This window comes from Harpia harpyja, chromosome 19 (genome assembly GCF_026419915.1).
Source record: "Harpia harpyja isolate bHarHar1 chromosome 19, bHarHar1 primary haplotype, whole genome shotgun sequence".
Lineage (NCBI taxonomy): Eukaryota > Metazoa > Chordata > Aves > Accipitriformes > Accipitridae > Harpia > Harpia harpyja.
In genome coordinates this window covers 13116157-13140508 of record NC_068958.1, presented here as the reverse complement: position 1 = coordinate 13140508, position 24352 = coordinate 13116157, and the positions used below count along the sequence as shown (strand labels likewise).

Below are 24352 nucleotides of genomic sequence, written 5' to 3'. Positions count from 1 at the left end.
GTGTGTCTGGGCTGTGTCCACTTTGGCACCCTGAACCGTGGGGGCTGGCACGCTGGCAATGCGCTAGGTGATGTGGATGAACATCTTCCCTTCTCTTCAGGCTCTGTTCCTGGGTTTGCACAGACCTGTGAACATGCCTCCAGGGCTCTGATCACATCTGGAAATGTGGCATGAACCTGCAGTCCATGCTGGGAACAGCTGGAGCCAGTCTCTGCTGTCTCCAGCCAGGGCAGCTCCTGCTGACCCACCTCACCTCAGTCCCTCCATGCTTGAGGTTGTCAAACCAAGGTGTGACACCATGTAGTCAACATGTCACTGGACATTTATCACAGGTGCCAGGGAGAGACCGCACAGGAGATCCCCACTGCTGCAGCCTGGTGATGGGGGGGCTGTTACCAGGACTGGGGTGTGCTCGGCCCTCACCTGGGCTCAACCTGGAGATGTGCCTGGCCCCCAAGCTGCCCCAGGGGGTGCAAGATCTCATCCTCTGTGTCCTCAGCCATGCAGCTTGGGAAGGATCCAGTCACACAGGTCTATTTGTAGTTTCTGCCTTTTCCTGCCCGGCTCTGTTCCCTTCTCACGCCCTTGGAGGCTGGGCTGCGTGCCCAGCTACCCCACGTAGAGAAGGGCCGCTCTCCCAGCAGAGCAATTATCCCAAATGCCAGCAGGAACAGCCACATCTTGGGCCCCCAGCCCATATGTTTTGTGCTTTTTGCTTTTCTTCCCTGCTGCATGGTCAGAAACTGCTCTGTCCATCGTGGGTCCTTGCTGCACTGGGCAGTTTGCAGCAGCCCCAGCACCCAGCATGCCGTCAGCCCACACTTTCTGCATCCGCTGTCCTGCTCTGGCTGGTGCAAATCCCTGGGAGATGAAACGAGGATGTGATGGCATGGAAAAGGCCCCAGGTCCTGGGGCTGGTCCTCACCGGGATGGGAAGCTGGGCCGTGCAGGGCTGTCTTGGCTAAAGGGGTGCTTGGTGAATCTCAGATCCATGAGCTGGCACCCAGTACCTCTTGCTCATCCCCTTGGTCCCTCTTTGCAGGTGTTCTCCTGCCCTAGACCATCCCTGTGCCTTGTTGCCACAGCCCTGCCTGTATCCCAGGCTCCAGCTTGCCAGTGCTTTCCTCCTCTTGGCAGAGATAAAACTGTCTCCTGCCTTAGCAGCTTTACCTGGCACGTGCTCAGTGCTCCCCGTTCCTCCTCCCTGGCTGCGGCCATGGGAGAGTTTCGTTTTCTGCTGACACTTGAGGCATGGTGGAGCAAAGATCCTGGTCTTCCCTCCCCTCTGCAGTGTACGGCAGGGGCAGTGGTGGGTGAGCCTCCGCCCCACCATCCCAGCTCATTCCCGGGGGGATGCTGGGGCCACAGCTGTGCCAGGTGCCCCCAACATCTCTATCACGGGGGAAATTGAGCACAGCATCCTGGCTCTGCTCCAGCATCCTGCCAGATCACTGCCAGGTCTGATGTCTCCCTGCAGCCGTGACCCCAGCCCAGTGTGGGTTCTCACCGCTGCCCGCGCAGCCAACCGAGCCTCTTCCAAGGTACAGCTGATTGAAGCCAGATGCTCCGTCCCAGGGAGACCCGGTGCGATGAGGAGGGGTGGGGCTCCCAAAATTCCTGCTTTGCTCTGCAGCTGCATGCCACGGGGACCATGACTTTACTCCCCCCATTACATAAAGAGGCAGCTGCCCATGGCGGATATCCGCCCTGTTTCCTCACTCTGGGAGAAGCAGCTGTTGGGGACCAGAGCAGAGGCTGGGGTCCTGGCCAGCACCCTGGGGGGGGCCACGCTTGCTCTGTGGATGCCCTTAGACCCAAAGTATCCCCTTGTGGGACACCGATGTGGTGGGTGCAGACACGGTGGAGGTGGCCCCCTCCTCCTGCCCTGCTATCGGGGCACCTCTGGTCACCCTTCCTAAGAGATGGGATCATGCCAGGTGGGGCCATGCCCCAGGCAGCTGAAGGGGCAGAAATGGCTGTATGGGCAGAGAGCCTGCACTGGAGGCTGGGCTGTAGCCACATCCCAGGGAGCGATCAAAACCCACCCACGCGATGACACCGTTTAACTGCTCTGCCTCAGTTTCCCCAGCTGTAGATGAGGGCTGGGCACATGGACCAGCACATCCCTGCAGCAGGAAGCCTGGGCTGCGCTGTGCCTGTGCAGTTTCAACAAACAAGCATTTTACTTCATTCATTCCCATGTCTCACTGCAGACTGGCCCCGTGGAAACAGGGCAGGGAGGACACATGGCTCCCACTTGCCCTGCAGCCGGATCCAGGAGCCAGCGCTGGGAGCAGTGAGTCCTGCTGCCCCAGAGCCTCTCCTGGGCACGTAACCCCCATTTATGCCCAAGGCATCCCTGCAAGGGTCCAAGGCACTCCACAAATCTGTCATTCCCTGCTGCGGGCAGCCAGGGACAGCCTGTTCTCGGACAGGTCCAGGCAGACAGCTTTGGTTTCTTTTGGCTGCTGAAAACGATCTCCTGCCCACGGAGGAGGCTTGTGGGGTGTCAACAAGCCCAAGAAGACATCAAGTAGGGATGTGGTGGCTGCAGGGATGTCCCCCAGCCCTTTTCTTTGGGGAGAAAAAAAAGAAACTGTTATTAAATCTTCCTGTCAAGAAGCTGACGGCAGACAGGGCTGCCTGCGCTGCCTGCACCAGGGCATCCCACAGCCACCCTCGGGCAAGGGTCATGGCTACGGCCACATCTGTGTGTCCCACAGGTGGGCACCCACAGGGCAGAGCTCAGCACAGCGGTGACAGCCCAATGCAAGCAGGACATCCTAGCCTGAGGTCCCCTGACCCATGTCCCCAGGCACAGCCTCTAGCCAGCTCCTTGCGGGTGAGGATGGAGCTGCCGTGGAGGGACCGGTGCTGGCCAGGCCCTGCCAAACCCCGCGCAGGGACTGTATGGCACCCTGCCTGTGAGGTGGGTGTCACAAATGACATGAGTTTGCTCTGTCTTAGCCCTTGGCTCCTCCCTGCCACGCCACTATGGTCCTGACAGACACCTGAACCGGGTGGCAGCGTCACAGGCAGGCAACCCAAGCAGGTCTGCAATGGAGGGGAACAAGGGAAACAGAAACCCAGCCACACCGTACTGAGAGTGTGCACCAGCCATGTGGGCTGACTTTCCCCCTCATGCTGTTGCACACACATGCATGGCAAAATATTTATCTGTATTTACTGCTTGGGTTCCCCAGGACTGATGTGATGATAAGGCTCTGAGCAACCTGATCTAGTTGAAGATGTCTCTGCTCATTGCAGGGGGCTTGGACTAGATGGTCTTTGGAGGTCCCTTCCAACCCAAACTATTCTATAATTCTGTGTGGAGCTGGGGGGGGTGAAGGGAAGCTCCAGATAAGTTGTGCCATGGGCAGCACCAGGCTCCAAGGGAAAGGCTGAGCACGGCGAGTGCCGTGGCTGCGGGCAGGCTCTGCCTGTGGTAATGACATCCTTGTCCACAGGGTTTTGCATTGCTTCATTTCTACAAAGGCACTGAGCGGCTCTCAAACCACAACGGCTTTTCCATCCCTGCTGAAGATGAAGGGCTCTCACACGGTGCTCGTCAAACTGGGAAAGAAACAGGCTTTTTTGTCCTATTGACTAAACAAAGAAACCCAAGAAGACATTGCCTCAGCCCCCAGGTTTTGTTTAGCCCAAAATGAAAATATTTTGTATTGGTTTGACTTCAGTTCAGGCTTTTTAAACACACTTTCCTTTTTCCTTCTGCTGTATGTAGGGCCAGTTGAAATAATAGAAAAGCTGTTTCTAAGTAGCACACAGAGAAATAGTCCCATCCTGGTACTCCTGGCATGAGCTCTGCCATGCAGAAAGCTTCCACTTCTTTGGGATGCTTCCAAAATCTTCATTAGATCTTAAAATCTTCCAAAACCTCTGTTAGTCCTCAGGCTGAAACACTTTGCGGGGGAGACCTGGTCCCATGGGCAGATTGGACGTCCCTCTGTGCCGGGCTGGGAGCTGCGCCGGTGTCTGGGTTCAGCGTCCCATCCCCCATGAGGGATGTGCCCTGGGCAGCTTGGAGACAGCTCAGCTGGATGGGCCAGGCAGATAATAATCAAATAATCTAATGATTTCATCATTAAATATTTAATATTGATGGCTTAGGAAGAAAATAATTTGGGCTTGTGAGAGATCCCGGTGCTGATGCTCCTGCACAGATGCAAATGCCTTCTCACTGGTGCCTGCGTGGCTGGTCAGTGCTGGCGGCCACTGCTCCGTGCTGGGCTGCCGGGCTTGTCCCTGGCATCTCTGCCTCCTGGGCAGCCAGAGGCACTGTGCTGATTCTGGTGAGGTTCTTGGTGGGGTCTGCAGGGGCAGCTTCATCCCCACAGCATTCTGTGCTCTGCACCGCCCAGGACACCTGCATGTCAGCTCTCATTTTGCTTCTCTGTCTGAAATCCTAAGGGGGGTTTTCCAGCCCAGCCATTTTTCACATTTTCCTCTGATGAGTAGGCTGTTGCACCGCTGCCAACTCCCAGAAAGTCATAAATCTCCCTGGCCCTTCTAAAATCATGAAGTTAGGGGGAAAAAAGGAAAAAAACCAAAAGCAGCTTTTGTAAACAATACTTTTAGGAGAGAGCATTTATTCCGCTCCAGTGTCCTCAGCCTTCATCACTCCTATCACTCAGCTTTCCCCTGCAACACCCGCCTTTAGTGGGAGCCCAGTCTTACGAAACCAAAGGAGCTGTGAAAACCTAAATATTGCAAAGCTTTATTTGGTTAAGAAGAAAGGCAAAGCCGTTGGGGCCGTTAGGGCTGCGAGGTTGGGAGCAGCTCACCCAGCAGGATCTGACACCGACAGAAACGCCCTGGTTGCTTTGTGTCTGCGCAGGATGGCTGTGCTGGTGGGGTCTGGGGGCGGGGTACGGCTCCCACCGTGGCTGCACCACATCCTGGGGACAGTGGGAGCTCAAAGCCCACCTGCCCGTGCTGCCCCAGGGCCCACCTCTGCTCCCTGTAGCTTTTCCAGGGATTTCCACCATTTTCCTGGGGCCATGAGCTGCTTTTCTTCCTCCTGCTTCCCAGTGGGATTGGCAGCTCTCCCCACTCCCAGGACATTTGCGTGGCTGGTGCAGGATGTGGGTCTGCAGGACAGGATCTGTTCTCCCAGGTCCCCTGCCTGGGTCTCCAACCCCCTGGGCCCTTCCTGCCCCTCGCAAACCAGGCAGATGCTCAGGGATTCAGACACCCCTAGAGAAACACCCTGCTGCGGGTGCACACATGGGCACAGGCACGGGCACAGCAGCACACCTGTGGGTGTACACACTCACGCTGTGCCAGGCTGTCCTGGGGCCATGTACACTGAGTCTGTGCTCACACCGTGTCCATGCTCACACCATGTCCATGCTCACACTGTGACCATGCTCACACTGACCGTGCTCTCACCATGCCAAACTGTGCTCCACACCCCGCACACTGAGAAAGCCCCCCCCACTTTCCCCACTCAGTTCCTGGCTCTTCAGCAAGGCAAAGAGGAAGAAACCCCTCCATGGGCAACAAACTCTGTTGGGCTCGACGTCCTCCACTCTAGCCCACCCATGCATCCCACATCCACCCATGCACCCCTGTCCATATGTGACACCACCCTAGCCACATGAGTGTTGTCTGTGTTGCAGGGTGAACCTCGTCCTGCAGGAGCCTGGGAAAAACAGGCTAGGTATAAAATTAGCCGGAGCTTTTATTGCTGGGATTTTATTTTTAAATGCAATGGAAAATACATCACTGGAGGGAAAATCCAAGAGTTCTGGGCCAGCCTGTGGGATCACAGCATACCTCTGGCCCATGGTGAATGTCCTAGTCATCCCTGGGTGGGATGCAGGGTGGGATCTGGCTGCAGGGTGCAGTCAGTGGGGTAACAAGGACAGCGAGGGGCTGATCCTGCCCCCCGGCACACAGCCAGGGCAGTGCGTGAGGAGCAGTGGGGGCACAAGGGGCAGCAGGGGTGGATGAGCCCTGCCTGCAGACATCATGGTGGCCATAGGGTCCCTGAGAAACTCCACTGGGAAGGGACCTTCCTATCTGAGCAGGATGGGACCCTCCAGCTAGAGAAGATACAACTGGGGGTCTGGAAACTCAGGACTGCCCTGGAGAGGCTGGGGATGGACAGAGCCACCAACACTTCCAGTGCATGAAGTGAAGGTGGGAGCCAGTTTCAACCCAAACTGAAGTAGGAAGTTCTCTGTGCTAGGGTGGCAGAAGCTCCTTGTTGAGGGATGGTGCTGATGCTGGAGGTTTGCCTGTGCCCAGAGGGAGGTTTTTTGACAAGTCCAAAGAGGAGGGATCTACCGAAGGGTGTAAATACAGAGAAATCAGGAAATCACATCTGGCTCAGGAAATCCCTGAGCTGAAAATAGGTGGAGACAGGGAGAGGGCTCAAGGGAAGTATCACATATGCTTGCTGTCATCTTCCTCATAGCTGGACACCACTGGGTGGCATGAGGGGGCAGTGGGGACATCATAGCCATGTTATTGCTGACTGCTCCCAGGCTTATTTGCTCAGAGAGGTGTGTGCCAGCCATGAATGCAGCTGGCACAGGCTCTAGCTGGACTCTGAAATGGTTATTTTTTTAAACCAGTGAAACCTGTACCTGTAAAGATCTCACCTGAAAGCTTAAACCCACTGCCAAGGGTCTAAGCAAATGCCTGGTTTCCTAGTGAGCTCCTCACCACAAGCTGCTCAGTGACTCCCAGGGGACCCCAGTTATTCCAGACACTGGAAACGTGGCTCCTCGCACAGACGCCCACTGCTGAAGCCACTGGACCCGGTGTCCATCCTCTCCCCTCTGAGCTGCCCTCATGCCCCACAGGTGTGATGGTCCTGGCAGGGTGATGAGAGGACCCTGAGCTACATCCGCAGTCTCGGACAGGGCTCAGGGTCTCTGTCTCGGACCCACGTGCCTCTGGCTGGCACTGGCAGGGATGTAGTAGCTGCTTGGCAGCTGTGCTTGGCCCCGGTTTGTGGAAGTCTTGCTGTGGTCAGGCACCCGCGTAACTACAGAAGAACTGAAAGTGCCGATCCCAGGGCTCGCTTCCAAACAAAGGCATGTGTGGGATGTCGGAAAGGGAAGCTGAATCATTTAGCAAGGCACATGGAAGCCTTCCTATATGTCAAGGTGGGGACAGGATGCGGTGGCAGCTGGGCAGGCTCCTGGCAGCAGTTGGGCTCTCAAACCAGCTGTCAGAGGCTGAGCAGACTCCTGCCATGGGAAGGCAGAGGTGTGGGATCCTCCATAGGCTGCAGTTGGATATCTGCTCCACCATGGACCTCCAATGGGCTGCAGGGGGACAGCCTGCCTCACCATGGGCTTCCCCACGGGCTGCAGGGGAATCTCTACTCTGGTGCCTGGACCATCTCCTCCCCCTCCTTCTTCACTGACCTGGGGGTCTGCAGGGCTGTTTCGCTCACATCTCCCTCCTCTCTCCAGCTGCTGTGCAGCATTTTTTACCCCTTCTTAAATATGTTGTCACAGAGGAACCACCACCTTTGCTTATAGGCTCAGATTTGGGCAGTGGTGGGTCCATCTTGGAGCCAGCTGGAGCTGCCTGGGTCCAACATGGGGGCAGCTCCTGGTGTTTTCTCACAGAAGCCACCCCTGCAGCCCCCCCTTGCCACTACCAAAACCTTGCCACATAAACCCAATGCAGTCCCAAGGACACGACATCCCCCTGACAGGAGGGCAACCAGGCTGGAGCAGAGCGGGGGACACGCTGGGAGCGGGATGCGGTCGCTCATCCACACCAGCCTCAGCCCAGCTCCTGTCTGGTTGACACACGCTGGGCAGGATCATTTCTGCCCCAACAGCATCTTCTCACAGGCCTGGGCTGGTTTTGGCTCTCATGAGGACTCACCAGCAAGGGTAGCTCCTCTGACACCTGGCGCAGGGTGTGTTTTGGGAGCTGGACCTAACTGGCCGCTCCTTGGAAAGGAGATGAGTGGCTGCTGAGCATTCCTCTGGCAAGCCATCTGCACCCCCAGTCTCTGCCAAATTTCACACTCATGCAAAATGCTATTTTTCTGTGCTGAGGGTTTAACTTCAGCCCTGCCCAGGGAGTTTGAGCTGAAAAAATCATTCCAGCAAAGATTCTTCCTGCAGCAGGGCAGTGTCTCCCTGCGGCTCCTGTCAGCAGCATGTGAAGCGATGATTGCTCTTCCATCCCACAAAAAAGCAAAATCCAGCTGAAGCTGGAAAAATTGCACTCAGCGGTTTCATCCAAGTCACCTGCTGAAGCCTGAGAGCAGGAATGAACCTGAAGGTGGGACGAGCATCCTTCCCATGCCCTTCCCGGGCATGGCCCCATCCTGGCCAGCACAGAGGAGCACCTGGAGGTCACACTGCCAGCTTCCCACAAATGAACCTGGGTGTGTTTTTCTTTTCCTTTTGTCCCAGTTACAAAGCACAAACGTACCTTAAAAGGGCAGGGTCGTGGCTTTGAGTGAAGTATTAGCAGCCCTGAAGGCCTCAGAGATCATACCAGGACACAGCTGTTCTCCATCTCTTTTCCCTTCTCGGTGACTCATTACCTCTGCAAACTGCTTCAGCTCAGGGATTTCTGTTTAACCGGTGCCACCCCAGGTGTGGGTCCTGCCTGCTCTTCTGTCCTGCAGCACATAACATCAGTCATGGGACTGTGTTTCTTCAAAATATTTTTCAAATGTTAGTGAAGGAGGAAGGCTGGCACCCTGCAACTGAGGCTGAGACCCTGCTGCCAGCCGGGATGCGCCCAGAGCCAAGTGAGATGCTGTGCCATGGAGGCCAGGCAGGGGATGTGGAGCAGTCCCTGACCTGCTTCATGCTGAAGCAACTCTCTTTTCATTTTTCAGAGGTTTGCACTAAGCCAGCTGACCTTCCTGAAGTGGTCTGAAGAAGACCCGCAGAGGTGTCTGTTTTGGGGCAGGAAGAGGTAACCTGGAGCATTGGGATGCATTTAAGGGTGTCTGTCTGCAGCTGGAGAGATCCCTGTGCATCCTGAGGGGCATCCAGCTGCTCATAAATCGTACTGTTTTGTAGCGTATGGAGGAAGAGGAAATGAATGAGGCTTTCAAGGGCTTTTTGAGAGATTCACAGCACATGATTTTCTCCAATTGCAGCTGATGGCATCCCATGATGAGCTCAGAAGTTCCAGATCTCCCTGAAAGACAAATAAAAGTCCAGTTTTGCGGTTATGTTCAAAAACTGAGAAGTGTAACCTTGAAAATCTCTGCAGCTCACAAACTTTCTTTTTTTAAATTTCAGGATTTGGGGTTGTCTGACTCCCATTTTTGAGTCATTTGAGAAAAAACCCTAAAGAGGGATGGGCTAGCTGGGAGTGCACTGGGAATTCAGCAGGAGGGCTCATACAAAAGGCCCCAGCATGGGCAACGGTTGTGAAGTGGAAGGGTTAAATATGGAAAAAATATGGATTTATAAATTGATTAAAACTGATTAATTTCCTGACCTAGGTATGGATCAGTTCAACAGCTTGATCTCAGTAATAGGCGATTTCATGGCAGCTCTACAAAGCTTGTCCCTGTTCCCAGGGCAGCCTTGGGAGCACTGGGTTTGCCAGAAGGAGACAAGTCTGGATGCTGGAGGGCTGCTGGGAGGCAGATGCTGAGGGACTGTCTCCAGGAAAGAAAGCTCCCAGCGGTGTTTGCCCAAAGTGGGAGCTGTCAGCAGCTGGGAGAGATCTTCTACTCAGTGCCCAGATGTCAGTGGTTTTGGGTTGGGATCCTGCAGGGCCTGCGCAGCCGGGGCAGGCAGGGCAGCTGCCTGGAGGCAGCCCAGGGCAGCCACCAAGGGCTGGGAAGCAATATGGGAGAGGAAGGGCTCACTTGGCTGGGCCTTGGCCAAAGGGTCGCAGCACCTGCTCTCCCGCCCTTGTGCTGCAGTGGGTCCTTTTGCTGCCATCCCTGCAAACAAGTCCTTGCAGACAGCCAGGTGTGCCCCAGGCTGCTTTGGGCACCTCATGCTGTCTTCCCTGCCACGGCAGTGGGAAATGAAGTCTGTCCTGTGTGTGCCATCATCTGTCCTGCATAGAATCATAGAATGATAGAATCATTTCGGTTGGAAAAGACCTTCAAGATAATCAAGTCCAACCATTAACCATGCCCCCTAAACCATGCCCTGGAGTACCCTGTCCACTCACTTTTTTAGTATCTCCAGGGATGGTGACTCAACCACTTCCCTGGGCAGCCCATTCCAATGTTTGACAACCCTCTCAGTAAAAAAATTTTTCCTAATATCTAACCTAAATCTCCCTTGCCTCAACTTGAGGCCATTTCCTCTCGTCCTATCTCCAGCCACCTGACAGAAGAGACCAACACCCACCTCACTACAACCCCCTTTCAGGTAGTTGTAGAGAGCGATAAGATCTCCCCTCAGCCGCCTCTTTTCTAGACTGAACAACCCCAGATCCCTCAGCCGCTCCTCATAAGACTTGTGCTCCAGGCCCCTCACCAACTTGGTTGCCCTTCTCTGGACATGCCTGTGCCATCACACTGGCTTTGCTCTGCTGGACACAAGGGGTCCCACTGCCAAGAGCGGTGACAGCTTGAGGCAGGAATAACGACAGCCCATGATGTCCCCCGTGGCCCCCTTCAGAGGGGGTCCATGCTCCTCCCTTAGCCACCAAGGACTCAGAGCCCTGGGAGCATGTGAGAAATGACTTGCCGAGGTCACTTGGAGCTGAGCCCTGGTGGTGATGGGCAGTGCAGCATGTTTTCGGCTAAGTCAGCAGTGTGACAGTGGGAAGTCCTTGTCCTGGAACAAAGGATGCTCTCCTAGTCTCGGCACCAGCATGGGTGACTTCGAGTCACTTTCTGCCCTCTAGCAGTTGGCTGGCTGGGGCTGTGTGCTGGAAACCCACCAGGGAGGGAAGGATCTAGCTGCCCACACACCAGTTTGGTGGGGAGAGGATGGGAAAATGTCATTTGGGCTAAGGCTGGGAAAAGAAAGTGTGTCACGCTTAGCTGAGGCTGGAGCAAGCCCTGGTGCTCCAGCAGAAGAAATGGCTCTCTAGAGATTTCTTGTTGCATTTTGGGATGCAGAAAGGACTGAAAACCTGCCTGCTGGCTGGAGGGTGATCCTCAGGGCCACGTGCCTTTATATAGAGACATAGAGACAGTAACCATCTATCAAAAGGAAACTCCATTATTAGGGTGAGAAACAACACTACTGATAAACTCTAATTTAGAGATTGCTAAGCTGGGTGGCCAGGCTGACAAGGTGCTGCCCCGGGCTGGGGGGACCCACAAGTATGGGGCTCTAAGCCGCTGCGCTGGAGCTGCTCTTGTGGCTTCTGCTGGAAAATGGTGGGAAAAGGCACTGGCAGAGCCGGGAGTCCAGATGAGATGCCTCCCTGGTGCAGAGCTTTCTCCAGAAGGACCGTGGCAGGGGGAGGGGATGGGATACCAGGGCACAGCTCCGGTGGCCATTGCCAACCTTATGGGGAGGCCACCAGGGAGCCCCAGCCTGCATTAAAAATCTAGTTTTTATTAAAGTCCTGCCAAAGAAGAGGAGAGACCCCGCCTTTCCCTCAGGTTGAGTTCCCAGTGCAAGGTCTTGCATCAAGCAAGCATAGTTTGATGCCAAAGATTTGAAGGAGCAGTTGCCCTGGGACAGGACAGCTTCCCCAGCTGCAGAACTGCACAACAGCATCAAGGGACGTGATTATGCCTCTGCAAGAGGGAACCCTCCACAGGGTGCTGGTCCTCAAAACTGACTGCAAGCATCAGAGGGAAGCAAAATTATCTTGTTCAGTGCAAAACAGGATTGGGCTGAACTGACACCTTCTCGCATCTCTTCCCAGAGCTCACAGGAAGGGGATGCTGGAGAAGCATGGCACACTGGGGATAGCTGGGCTGTGGCACACTGCCGGATAGCTGCAGGATGGCAATGGGAAGGTGGCTTATGCCCTAACAGAGATGTTCCTACCTCCTGAACTGGCTGCTGTGGCACAGCGGGAGGGCGGTGGACACACAGAGCCCTCCCAGTGCTCAAGTCCTCCTAAAATGTTAGTTTTGTCCCTAAGACCTCTAGGGACTTGAGGGAACCTCAGAGCAGAGTTTCTCCATGCAACAGCAATGGGAAAAGAGCAAATTCACTACACAGGAGAACTAACAGAGAGGTGCTAACACAAGCCACATCCTTCCGGGTTACTTGAATTCTCCTTGCAGACAAATGCAATAGCAGAGAATGGAGAAACAGGTCCTGTTTGCACCTTCAAGGGGCAAAATCCCTCATGCAACCAGGTTAAATGTAGATAATTAGGGAATAAGAGACTGCTTCAAATCAGAAAGTGGTGTGGGTTTGGGGGCAAAGTAGATTGCAGTGCTGGCACCTGCCCCAGGCGCAGGAGACATGGCCGTGGGTACCCCGTACCCCCCCTGCCCATCCCCTGCTGCCTGTCCTGCTGCCCACTGCTGCTCATGGGGGGATGTTTGCAGCAGCTCCATGGTCCTGCTCACCTCCAGACCTCGGGAAGCTAAGCAGCAGCCCTGGCAGGGAGTTCCGCACAGCTGCCCCCAACAACTCCCTGCTTGTTCAGAGCCCCTCTAATGCTCCGGCGGGGGCTCAGTGGGGATAGCCTGGGTGTTTTGGCATCCCACAGGGAAGCCTGTCCTTGCTGTGGCTCAGCATGAGGATGCAATCATGTCCGTGGGCCGCCCAGCACATGGGGCTGCAGCAGCGAGCCTCCTGTCCCCAGAGCCAGGGCAAGGGCTCAGCCTCCACATCACCTGGCTGCTCACCAGTGCTGGCCATGGGGCTGGTGCTCGTGGTGCTGAGCTGAGGTCACTCAAAATGTGGTTTCCCACTTGCAACTGGAGGCCCTGGGTGGTGTTGGCAAGTTTTAAGAAAAGTGACAAACTGTTGCCTGCTTTGTTCCAAGCAGAACGTAATTTCCCCTTCTGCCCTGCCAGCTCTGTCCCCCCACCACCACCATCCCCTCCCTCATGCTGAGGATGGGGATCAGCCCTGTGAGCAAGGCTGCTCACATGGGTCTGTGCGTGGTGTTCCCTTTCCTTCATGTTATGTGCTTCCCTCCTGCCCACACACCCCATGCCACAGATTTAAGGAAAGGTGAGCCTGTGACAGCTACATGGAGCCAGTGGGATGCAACCACTGCCCTGGGGCTCCGCATGCTAGCAAACCTCTGCCCTGGGGCCATGACACAAGGAAGGATGCTCTGCCAGCAGGTCTCGTGTCCCATGCTGCGATCTGCAGCCTTGTACCACAAGCTTGGGGAAACAGCTCATCAGGCACTGTGCCACAGCCACATAAGCAGAGCTGATGACACAGCATGCCTGCCAGCCCACAGTGGCTCCTCACTGCAACGCCTGCCCTGTGGCCGGATGCCTCTCTGCCCCATCATGAGAGGGCTCCTGGCAAGGCAGCTGGGAGAAACCAGTGGGGCTTTTCTGGAGAAGCCGCCTATTTCCTGGTTGTTTCAGTGCTGGGGCAACAGGGAGCAGATCCCTGCCCGTGGGAACCCCTCTGGGCTGGCATTGCAGAGACGCTGCCCTGGGAAACAGGAGAGAAAAAAGGTTTTAGAAAGCTAGGCAAGAATGGAAACTTGTGCTTGGATTTGATCTTCCTTCCAGGCAAGCATCCTTGCCAGGAGGGGGATTATAGCCTTGGATACACTGGGGTCCTTCCGGTCCTTCAGTGCCTGTAGGAGGAAAAGCTCTGGGCTCAAAGCTGAAGCTCGAGTGCATTGGGGAGCTCCCACCCACAGGTTATAGATGCAAAGCCACTGGCTCCATGGGAGCTGCCCTCAGTCACACTTTGGTTTGTTGCACCCGCTTACTTTTCTCCTCTACCGATGGAAACACTACCAGTAGCCTGGCTCTCGCCACATCGGTGACACTGTGCAAGTGGAGACATGGGTGGGTGCACTCGGAGCAAAAGCATCATTCTGGCTCCAGCTGGACATACCTCTGCTGGGCTGAGGGATGCATCCCCCCTGCAGGACAGGCTGCTGGTAGGTTTTCCAGTACTCCATGCAATTTTGGGACTCCTCCATGCAAGGGAACAAGACACTGGGAAGAGAGTCAGCGCCAGCAGTTTGGGAAGCCCAGACGCCCAAGTCCTTTTGTTGGTGCAGGACTCAGCCTGCCTGGAGGTCCCCAGGGGAGGGACAGCTCTGGGCTTGCAGGGCGGCTGGCCAGCACTGGCCTGCGATCTCTGAAAAATACACCTGATTTCTCAGCCAAGTCCCCGAGGTTGGGTCAGTCCAGGTCCTGACTCCAGCAAAAGCTGCAGATCTCAGCCAGGCTGTACGTGGGACTGGGAGCAGGTTACAGCTCCTCCACCTGGCTGTGGGTCCTGTGCTGCTCCCAGGCAGGACTGAGATTGGGAGCGGGATTGGGGTTAGGGTTGGGACTGAGATCAGGGCTGGGGGGTTCCCCCTCCCATGGACCACAGCACGTTGCCCTGTGAGCAGTCTCACCCCAGCCTGTGACTGAGGAGCGAGTCCTTGCCCTCGTCCCCTGGTTCACACACTGCTCAAGAGCTGCCCGTGAGGCAGATGGGGGCTGTGCTTCTACTGGGGACACCTTCGCAGCCTCCTGCCATCCCCAATGTACTGCTGACTGCCCCAGGGACTGTGTTGTTCTCCAACCAGCCCCTCTCTCTGCCTGCTGTTCCTTGCCCTGGGAGTCTCTGCAGAGTAACCTCTGGAGCAGGTTGGGACCGCCCTGGGGCTCCCATCAGGGCTGAGATCAGTGTTTTGCTGTAGCAGGTCTTGAGTGCATTGTGGGACTGCTTGTGCATTGCTCATGGCTGGCCCATGCTGGTGGCTCATCCTAATCCCAAGATTATTGAATGGTCCTGGATGCATCTCCCCTGCACTTGCTGTTGGCTGAGGAGCTTGCAGATGGGAGCAGAAAACTCTGTCCCTAATGCCTCCCTTTGGACCCCGGCCCGTTGCAGTGTCTCCAGGCTCATCCCATTCTTCCTGTTATTTCCCGACCACATACGGAGCTGCAGTGCCACCCACCAGTGCTCCCAGCTGTGCTCATCTATGTTTAATTTGAGAAGCCCTGAGCCCCACCACCAGCAAACCCCACCATCCCCAGGCACCATCTCCCAGAGCCAGCCAGCGAGTCCCTTCTCTTCCTTCAGTTTCTCCACTAATCACTCGTTCAACCCAGGCAGCCCTCGCCCAGGTGGCCCCACATCAAATGCTCTTGTTGGAAGAGGTAGATTAGAAAAACCTCTCTCCTTTGTCCAGGAAAGTGGCTATCCCACACTGCTGGGTGAGTAATGCACTCCCCACCTTCTCTTCTTTGTTCCGCACCTGCCACTTTGTCCCCAGTGAATATTTCACCTGTGAGTCCCCCGGGGTGGGGACAGGCTTTGTTTCCCAGCTAGGATGGGGCTGCCACCAGGACCTGTCTTTCCTGGGGAGCCTGTGCCTGCACTTCTCCTCAGAGCTGGGGGAGGAAAGTGCTGTCTCCCCCATGCTGCTGAGCTGAAGTCAGTGTCCACGTCAGTTGCAGGAGATGTAGAAATACATGCCAAGAGCCTGCAGATGCCTCAGGCATGCTGGTGGCACATCCTCATTCAGCTTTACCTGGCACCAAGCTCTCAGTGCTTACCCAGGTATGGGGTGAGCAAAAGGCACCAGCACAGTTGGGAGTTGGGGCTCCTGACCTGGTTTCCTCTTTGCCTGTGACATCCACCCACTCCTCTGGGCCCCCTTACCGTGCCACGTCTCACAGGTACGCCTGGTCCTTCACTGCCTTGGCCCTGTAACAGACGTGACACCCCATACACAGGCTGTAAGCATGCAAAATTGGCATTAAATCATGGGGAACTTATTGCTGTCTCACAGCAAACCCTGGCCCTGCATCTGATTGATTATATGGTTATTTCAGGTTACTGTAAGTGTCTGGTCATGCTAGGTCTCTCTCCCTCCTGCTATCAAAGCAGGCCCCCTAAAATTTCACCATGTGCCTCTGTCCCTGGGGACACTTAAGGTGGGATGAATGGATGGAGAGCAGCCCTGCGGAGAAGGACTTGGGGATGCTGGTGGATGCAAAATTGGACACAGGCCAGTGAAGAGCGGACATGGCACCAAGGGCATGAGGACAGTGGGATGCCAGAGGCACTGGACAGCCTTACTATCTGCTGGAGCGCAGGGCCCCAAGACCTGGCATTGCTCTTCCTCCACCCCTGCCTTGCTGTGCAACACGACAACAAGGAGTGTGTCAGGGTGCAGGGAGGTGGTAGGGCAGCAGGGTGGCAGGGGTGGCAGGCAGCAGAGGTGGCAGGGTGGCAGAGCAGCAGAACAACCAGGCTGTGCTGGGCTGGCTCCCCACGCAGCTGCTTGTGCATTGAACCTGCTCGTGCATTGAACCTGCTCGTTCAGGCACATCCTTTGCTTCACAACCTGGAGTCCACAGAGGTGATATCTGTGCCAGCCTTGCTTTGCTGGTGTCCAAAATCCACATGTCCCTGGTTTCCTCAGACAAACAAGGCTGCGCTCACCTTCTCATGACATCAGGACATCCCCTGCTCCATTTTCCATCATGGAGAAAGCTCTCCCTGCCCCTTGCTTTCTTTTTCCCGCTGAATTTGTTTGTGCCTGGAGCTCGTTTCATGCTCCTTGCCAGGCATTGCCCACCTGAGGTGGCCACTTCAGCACAGGTGCCTACTCCATCCTCAGGCACGTGGCTGGGTTGTCCCTGTGAGTGGCAGGGGCTGCCTGCACAGTGTGGGCAGAGACGCTGCCACCCTCCCCTGCCCCGCTCTCCTCACAGGTGGTGCCTCCTGTAAATGGGACACGATGAGAAACGAGAGTTCACGGGAGCCTCCTCTTGCTGGGGTGGAAGCAGCCGGTGCCTGACCCTGGCCGGGCTGAGCTCAGGACAGCGGTGTTGGTGTGCTCCCTGCCTGAACACACCATCGTGGAGATATTTCTCTGGCTATACATGGGTTCATGTGGCTGTCATTCCCCTTGCGTGGCTGGGAGCATTTCCAGTCCAGCCCTTGGTGCCTCCCTGTTTGTGCTGGAGGTTGAGTCTCCTGGGACACCAGCCATCGGCCAGGGTTGGGCACAGGCTCCCTCGGACCTCGGCTCAATCCCCCTGCCCATTGGGGCTGGGCAGAGGGTGGCAAAAGCGACCCTGGGCAGAGAAGGAGGAACAGCCCCTCTTGCAGTGGGAAGAGATGCAAACCCCCGCTCCATGCCACGTACAGGCAACCTGGGAACAGGGTGGCCAAGTCTGCACAAGGCCAAGGTATGGAAGACACATCTGCACTCAAATCCTAGGAGGGTCCTACCACACCAAGTAACTGCCTGCCAGAAAAGGACTTGCTCCGAAGTCCCCAAAAGCAAAATAAGCATGAGGAGCAACGGACCGTCCCTGCCCCCACAGGGCTCTCCCAGCCCTGTCTCTGCTCACGACCGTTCGAAAAAGAGATTTTTGGTTCCTTTTCAGTCTCTGAGGACCTCTTCTCACTGCTTGTCCAGTCAAAAAGAGAAACAGGAGGCTTGGCAGCTATTAAGAAAGGCATTAAGTGTCATTCAGAGAAGATCTTTCTGCTGCTCTGTTAATGCCTGGTGTGGCCGCACCTGTGAGGGGTGCAGATGTGTGCCTCGGAGGTGCTGGACAGGTGAGGAGGGTGGCAAGAAAAGTCAGGAATAGGCAGGTATTTCCCTGTGGAAACTTGAGAAGAGCCTTAAAGCCAGCAGTGATGCAGGAAGGCAGCAGAAATTATGCTCTGCTAAGCCTCAGAGACAAGACTATGGTCTCCTTCAGTATTAGCAGCAGCAGCAAAGGGGACTAATTTTTTCACATAAATCAGTTTATTAATGCCTTGGAATTGATTAACACAGGTTTTCTAGAGGTTAAATGCTTAATGAATTGAAGTGAGGAGGTAGACACATCTGCAAACACTCACAGGTTGAACGCAGCAGTCCTGCAGAGAAGCCCTGTGCTGTGGTGATGGGCACTGGCTGGGCGAGGGTCACTCTCTGTGCCCCTATTTAGCCATTTTCTTCCCCAGACTCTGCTGCTCGTCACTGCTTTGGGGGATAAAACTGGAGCTCGTCCCCTGTGAGACTGCCAGCAGCAGACCCTCCATGATGCAGTGGCACATCAGCGTCAAGGGTCCCCAGACCACAAGCCCATGACACAGGCTGGGCCCCTCAAGTGCCTCCACACCCAGACACCACAGCGATGGGCAGGAAGCTCTGCAGAAACCCCAGCGCTGGTGCAATGCATGCAAGGCAGCTGTGAGTGACAGAAAAAATGGTTTGCTTCGAAAAAAATGAAGAAGCGAGGGAGGCTGCAAGGAGCTGAAGTGTGACCCTCCAGCCTGCAACCCAGCTGGTCTGGAAGCCGCATCCTCCTTCAGCCTCCTCTCCTTGGTGATAGCTCCTTGTTTATTATTTTGTTCACTGTTTTATCCCTCTGTGTAAGCAAGCTCAAAATGTCCTTCTCAGAGCCAGGGGCCCAACCTTCCTTGGCTCACTGTTCCGTGTTGAAACGCATTACATTATTCACTTGTGACCATATTAAAAACAATCTCAATATACGTCTGGACTCCTCAGGACTGTCACAAACTCCTTGTAATGATTAAAAGCGGTAATATATTCATAGCTGTTAATCGTGGTAGGTGAGACACTGTCTCAGAGCTTTTCTGTTGGTCAGGGTGTTCTTGCCTCCCACCAGACCCACCTCCGGGCTGAGTCCTGGCTTGGGGGCGATGCTTAGGGGGACAGGATGGGGCTGAGTCCTGGGTCAGGGACAATGCCTGGTGGGGGGAGAAGATGGGACTGATCCCGGGGACAGAGGATATGCCCGGGGAAGAGGAGGGACAGGGTGGGGCTGAGCCCCGAGGTAACGGTGGTGCCCGAGGTGGCGCAGGGGGTGGGCAGGACCAGGCTGATGCCGGGGCAGGGGTGATGCCCGGGGGGGGGCGGGATGGGGCTGACTCCGGGGTCAAGGACCATGCTCGAGGGGGCGGGGGGGGGGCGGGTAGATGGGGCTGATCCCGGGGCAGGGGCGATGCCCGGGTCGGGGGCGGGCAGGACGGAGCCGAGCCCGGGGCAGGGGCAGCCGCGGGCCCCGCAGCCCGGGGCCGGCCCCCCGCAGCCCGGCGGAGCCCCGTGTCCCGCCCGGGTGGGCCGGGGCGGCGGTGACTCAGCCGGGAGAGGCGGGCGAGGAGGAGGAGGAGGCGGCGGGGGAGGAGGAGCAGCAGCAGGAGCCGCAGCAGCCGCCGCGAAGCCGCTCACCTGCCCCCGCTCCGGCCCCGCCATGGCCCGCCGGGTCGCCGCCATCCTCCTGCTCCTCGCCCTCGGCTGCCTCCTGGGCATCCTCCTGCTCTGCCTCGGCTCCGGGGACACGCGGGGCCCGCCGGGCTTCAAGGTGAGCGGGGCCGGCGCGGGGGACACCGGGCACGGAGGGGACGGGGACGGCGGGCACGGGGGGGGGAACCCGGGCTACCGGGGACCGGAGGAGCCGCAGCGGGCACCCCGATCTGCGGGATGCGCGGTGCGGGAGGGGCTCCGGCATTCAGGGGATCCCCAGCGTCAGGGGAGGCCGCCGGGGCTGCGGGGGTCCCGAGCTGCGGGCTGGGGGTCGCAGGGAGCAGCCCCCCCCCGCCGGGCCGCGCAGGGACAGGGCGGCCGCCGCCGCCGGGCCAGCAGCGAGAGCCCCGCCGGCGGAGACCCCCGGCCGCCCATCCCCGGCACGTCAGACCCGCGCTTCGGGAGAGGAGGCTTTTGGCCACACTAAAAACTAGCGGGGACGTGTCTGGATGCGGCCCCCCCCAGGCTAGAGCTGCCGCATCAGCATCTGCTCCCGCGGCCCGGTCGGGGTCGGGGAACCCCTGCGCACCCCAGCATCGCCCGGCGCGCTGGGCTCCAGCGGCATCGACTGAGCCATCGCTGCCGGCCGAGAAATGCGCTTCCCTGTGAAAACGAGCTGATTTTTTTTTTTTTTCTTTTTCATTGTAAATGCAGATGCTGAAAGAAGTTCCCCAAAAAATTCTGGTTGGCCAAGTCCCCCAGCCGACTCTTTTGTTTTAAAAAAGTCATCTTTTTTTTGGTGACAGACGGAGCTATTCAGTGGGGAGCAGGCTCTCGTCCTGGAAAATGGTTCATCCAATACCCACTTTTTCTCATCCCAAGCAATTTGCTTGGAAACTTTCTGAGCCAGCCTGAATGCCAGATGTGTTGCCTTCTCTCCGGGTTTGTCAGGTGTAATGAAGATGAGGCTGAGAAAAAGAGCTGGCTTAGCCAAGATGATACTCGCTGCTGTTAGTATACCTGGCAATGATGAACTCCTTCCCTGTGGCACCTTTCTTTTTGCTACCCATCACCACGTGCTGAGGCATCTTGGGCAGTGTCCTTAGCTGGTTTCAAAATGGATTTTTTCTCTTTGGACACGGGGGAATTAGACAGATTGGTACCGAGAGCCCCATGCAGCACTTAGGTCAGCCTGGAAAGCCTTTTCTCCTCCTGGTTCCAAGCTGGAGCTTTGGTTTTAAGCCAGATGCATTCCCAGAAATTTAAATTTTGTGCTTTGTTGTGCTTTTTCTCTCTCTGGGTGGTAGCACCTTCCAGTCTGCAGGCAGTGTTGTGGTTTGGGGCTGAGCATCCCTGAACACTCATGTGGGTCCTGGCCCTGCTCCGCCCGAGGCCATGCCGCCTGGCCCGGGGACTTGGGCTCTTGCACCATTCCTGGATGTGCCAAGCACACACGAGGTCCAGCACAGTGTGCGCAGTGAGGCACTGCCTGCCAGAGCTCAGCACCGGTGTCCCAGCGGTACCTGTTCCCACGGGGCTGGTGTCACGCAGGCACCAAGGGGTTTGCTTTTGCACAAAGCTCAGGGCTGTTTTGGGGATGCAAAGCTTTGTCTTAGTCTGACTCAGCCCAAGATATGCCAACACGATTTAGAGTAGGTTGGTCCTGCTGTGGGGGATCCCAGGCATGTCCTCCCCACCTACCTGGGCAAGACATGGTCCTTGCTGGCTCAGTCCACATTAGCAGCAGCTGCTGGGTGCTAGTGCAGTTCACTGCTGAGCTACAGCTCGTCTTCCCTTTCTAGCTCCTTTGCTTGGAATATAGCCCTAAAAATACCCTGGATTAGCTATCCTGCTGCTGGAGGGACTGATCCCAGGAGTGCGGTGTTGCCCTTCCCTCGTGGGTCTGCAGCGGGGCTTATGGCACCACCGCCTGACGCCTCGAAGCTGTTGCCTTCTCTTGACAACCCTTTTTTTCCTTCTTTTGGCAAATCTCTTCACTGGCCATTACAAAGCCCGCTGGGTTCTTCCCCTGCCAGCCGTCCCAGGGAAGCTGCGGCTCCCGTGGCAGGAAGGAAACCCATCGTAACCCACTGCAGACCTGGGGGCCTGTGGGTCTCGACACCCTCGAGGGAGGTGGGATGTTGTGGGGCAGGCCTGAGCCTCTGCTGCACTGTGGGGCAGCCCAGAGAGCCTGTAGAGTGGGGGGCTGGAGGCCTGAGCACGGCCATGAGGCATGGTGCTGGGCTGCAGCAAGTAGGGCAGTTCTCAGCATCCCCCTCCACCTCCCCTGGGGTGTGGGATGTTTCTGGGCAGAGCCATGCACTCACCAGGACCCCTAAGCTCTACCCGTGACCTCACTGCCCTGAGGCCTTTGAGGACATCACTGCCCTCTGCGTCCCCTCTGCAGGGGCTTTGCGACTGAGCAGCCCTGGCTCAGGCTGGGTTGAGCGATGCTGCAGTGGGGCAGAGCCCACGGGGCCATGGGTGACCCAGGAGGCAGCGGGGCCAGGGGTGGCATGAGGACACTGTCCCAGTGTGAGGCCAAGCTGGGGACCTCCATGTCCCCCAGCCCTGCAGCATCACCAGGGTCTGGTCAGAGGGTCCTGTTGTTAGAAAAATCCATCATCCCTGTGCCACCAGGAGATGCTGGGGTTGGGGGCTGTCCCACGGGCTGGAGCCAGGGCCACGAACACGTGTGCGAGGCCCCGCCAAGCCCCGGGGTGCTGGCAGCCGGGCATGCTGGGGCGGATGAGAGGGATGATGGGAGACATGCGCCAGCACAGGAGCGTGCCAGGGCATCCCTGTGTCCCTCCAGCCTGCATTTCCAGCCTGCCTGTTGGCAGGCGCAGGACATGTTGACTGGAAGAGCTGAGAGCAGTGCTTATGCTGCAAATCTAGCGTAAGCCCAACGGGATGGTCTTTCAGCCAGGTTTCTCCCTCCTGGGGCTTTCCATCTGCAGGGCCCCTGCAGGCGACCTGCCTGTGCCCCCCACACAGCTGTGAGCCCACAGCTCAGCCATGGCTGGTGCCTGCACAGTGGCTCACTCTGCACTGGGTGACGGCTCCGATGCCCAGGTGCAGGGGCTGGGACAGGGACAGGGTCTGGGGCAGGGACAGGGACAGTGGCTGGTGCCATCACAGCCCTGCTGTGGGTGACCCCGACCCCGATTCCCATGCAGGTGTGTACCCTCAGGTCTAGAGGAGGGGACGGGACCTCTCCTTCATCCCTGGGGACCCTCTTGGCCATCCAGGTCTGCCTTGGCCGCTCTGTGTGCATGTCCCTGTGCATGTGGCTTCTGCCCCTGCTCACCACCACCAGCGCTGCCAGGGAGGATGCCTCCTCTGCAGGGATAGGCTGGGGTGCAAAACCCTGTGCCCCCCAGGAGCGGGGCAGAGGGGGCTGGCGTGAGGCTGCAGTGGCTCCTCTCATGCCGGGGAGGCCACGGAGCGAGCCATGGAGTCGGCGGCTGGCGGGGCGCCGGGCACTCCCTGTGGCTGGCAGTGCCCACTGTGCTGCAGCGGTTCGTGTTGCCGCATGTTGTTACCTTGGCCGGGCCCAAGCGCTGCTGCCTTTGCTGCTGGGGCTGGGTCACCGTCAACTGGGGGGGTCCCACAGACCATCCCTCACCCATGAGTCCTGGGGCTGCTGCCCATCTTTGCCTCCCTGCACCTGGGAGCGATGGGCTCTGCCCGCGCGGACAACGGGATCTGAGAGGAGAGCTCCCCACCCTGACCCACATGTGTTGGCAGCAAAGGGCACCAGGATGCACCTGCATGGGGCAGCTGTTTCTGCAACCTACCCCAGTGGTGTCACTGTCACGCCCAACAAGACACCTCCCCACAGGGCTTGCCCTGGGTGTGGGGTCAGTGCTGCCTCTCACTGTCGGCCGCCCTGTGTGGGCAGCACAGCTGCAGTTGCAGCCACGTGTGCTCCGCTTCCCTGGGCCTGCACAGGCAGCATGGCTGCCCCAGGCACACACACACGTGTGCCCACATGGGCACACACTCACATGCATACCCACCTAAATGCATGTATGCACAGACACACATGCGCATGTACACCTTACCCGTGCACACCCACGTGCATGCACCCCCACACCTAAATTTGCACACACCTGCATATGTCCATGCACCCCCCACCACGTGCACAGCTGCAGGCGTGCACACACAGATGCATGCACATCCATGTACATGTGCACCTACATGTGTGCACCTCCACACACATGCAACCCCCCTGCCACATGTGCAACCCCACATGTACCATGTGTGCCAGCTCTCTGTGGGGCTGGAAGCAGGGCACAGCTGAGCCAGCCCTGGTGAAGGCAGGACGCAATCCCCTGAACCAGGTTTCCCCCTGCCACAGGCACATGGGCCTTTCCCTGCCCATCCCGGATCCAGCCGTGTGTCCAAGCTCGTGTGGCCATGTCTGTTCCTGCCATGGGGTTGATCTAGCATCCCCAGCGCTGCTCCTTCTGGGCTGTCCCCATTCCTGGTGTGTGGCACCAGGTGTTGCCACCACTGCAGGTCATTCTTGCTGCCTCCTGCTCCGGCATTTCTTAGCCCCTGCCACCCCATAGGTATCTCCGTCTCCAGCCCCATCCCCCCCTGCAGGCTGCAGCCCACCCTGTGTCATCCTGGGGCTTGAAACTGCTCCCAGGGTCCCAGCCATGCTCAGCCTCAGGTTTGGGGGTGACCTGTTGATGCTTTCCCTTTGAGGACAGGTGTTGTCACCTTGTCACCATGCTAATGTCACTCCAGGTGATATCTGGGGTGGCGCGGTGCCCTGTGAGGTCACCGGGGACATCTGCATGGTGGCCACAAGGAGTGTGGACACACATGTGGGCAGAGGGATCCGCTGGGGTTGGACCCTCCTTGGGGATGCCTCATGGGGATGCCAGCACCCGCTCGCAAGGGCTGGGGCAGTGAAGGGGATGTGCCGAGGGGACTGTGGGGCTGGGAGCCAGTGGTGACATGCTAGCAGGCATCCCCTGGGACAGGCAGCTTTGGGGGGCAGACTCAGCATCATTTATTGCTTGTGCCTGGCAGGTGATTGCCTGTCTGGAGGTGCAGGGGGTGCCCATGGAGCCCCAGG

General features: G+C 57.3%; 1 protein-coding gene across 2 annotated transcripts in view; it reads left to right on the top strand.

Moving 5' to 3' along the window:
- ENTPD2 (ectonucleoside triphosphate diphosphohydrolase 2) overlaps positions 1 to 24352 on the top strand; it is a 33917-nt gene that overhangs the window by 2870 nt on the left and 6695 nt on the right. Inside the window, exon 2 of one of the 2 annotated variants that reach the window (XM_052815329.1) lies at positions 8846 to 8925. Coding sequence is in view for 1 of the 2 variants with exons in the window: in XM_052815328.1 (XP_052671288.1) it covers positions 19268 to 19378 (111 nt within the window). In the remaining variant the exon portion in view is untranslated. Of the gene's footprint in view, positions 1 to 8845; positions 8926 to 19133; positions 19379 to 24352 lie in introns of those variants that run through there. The other variant, XM_052815328.1, reaches the window with a different exon arrangement.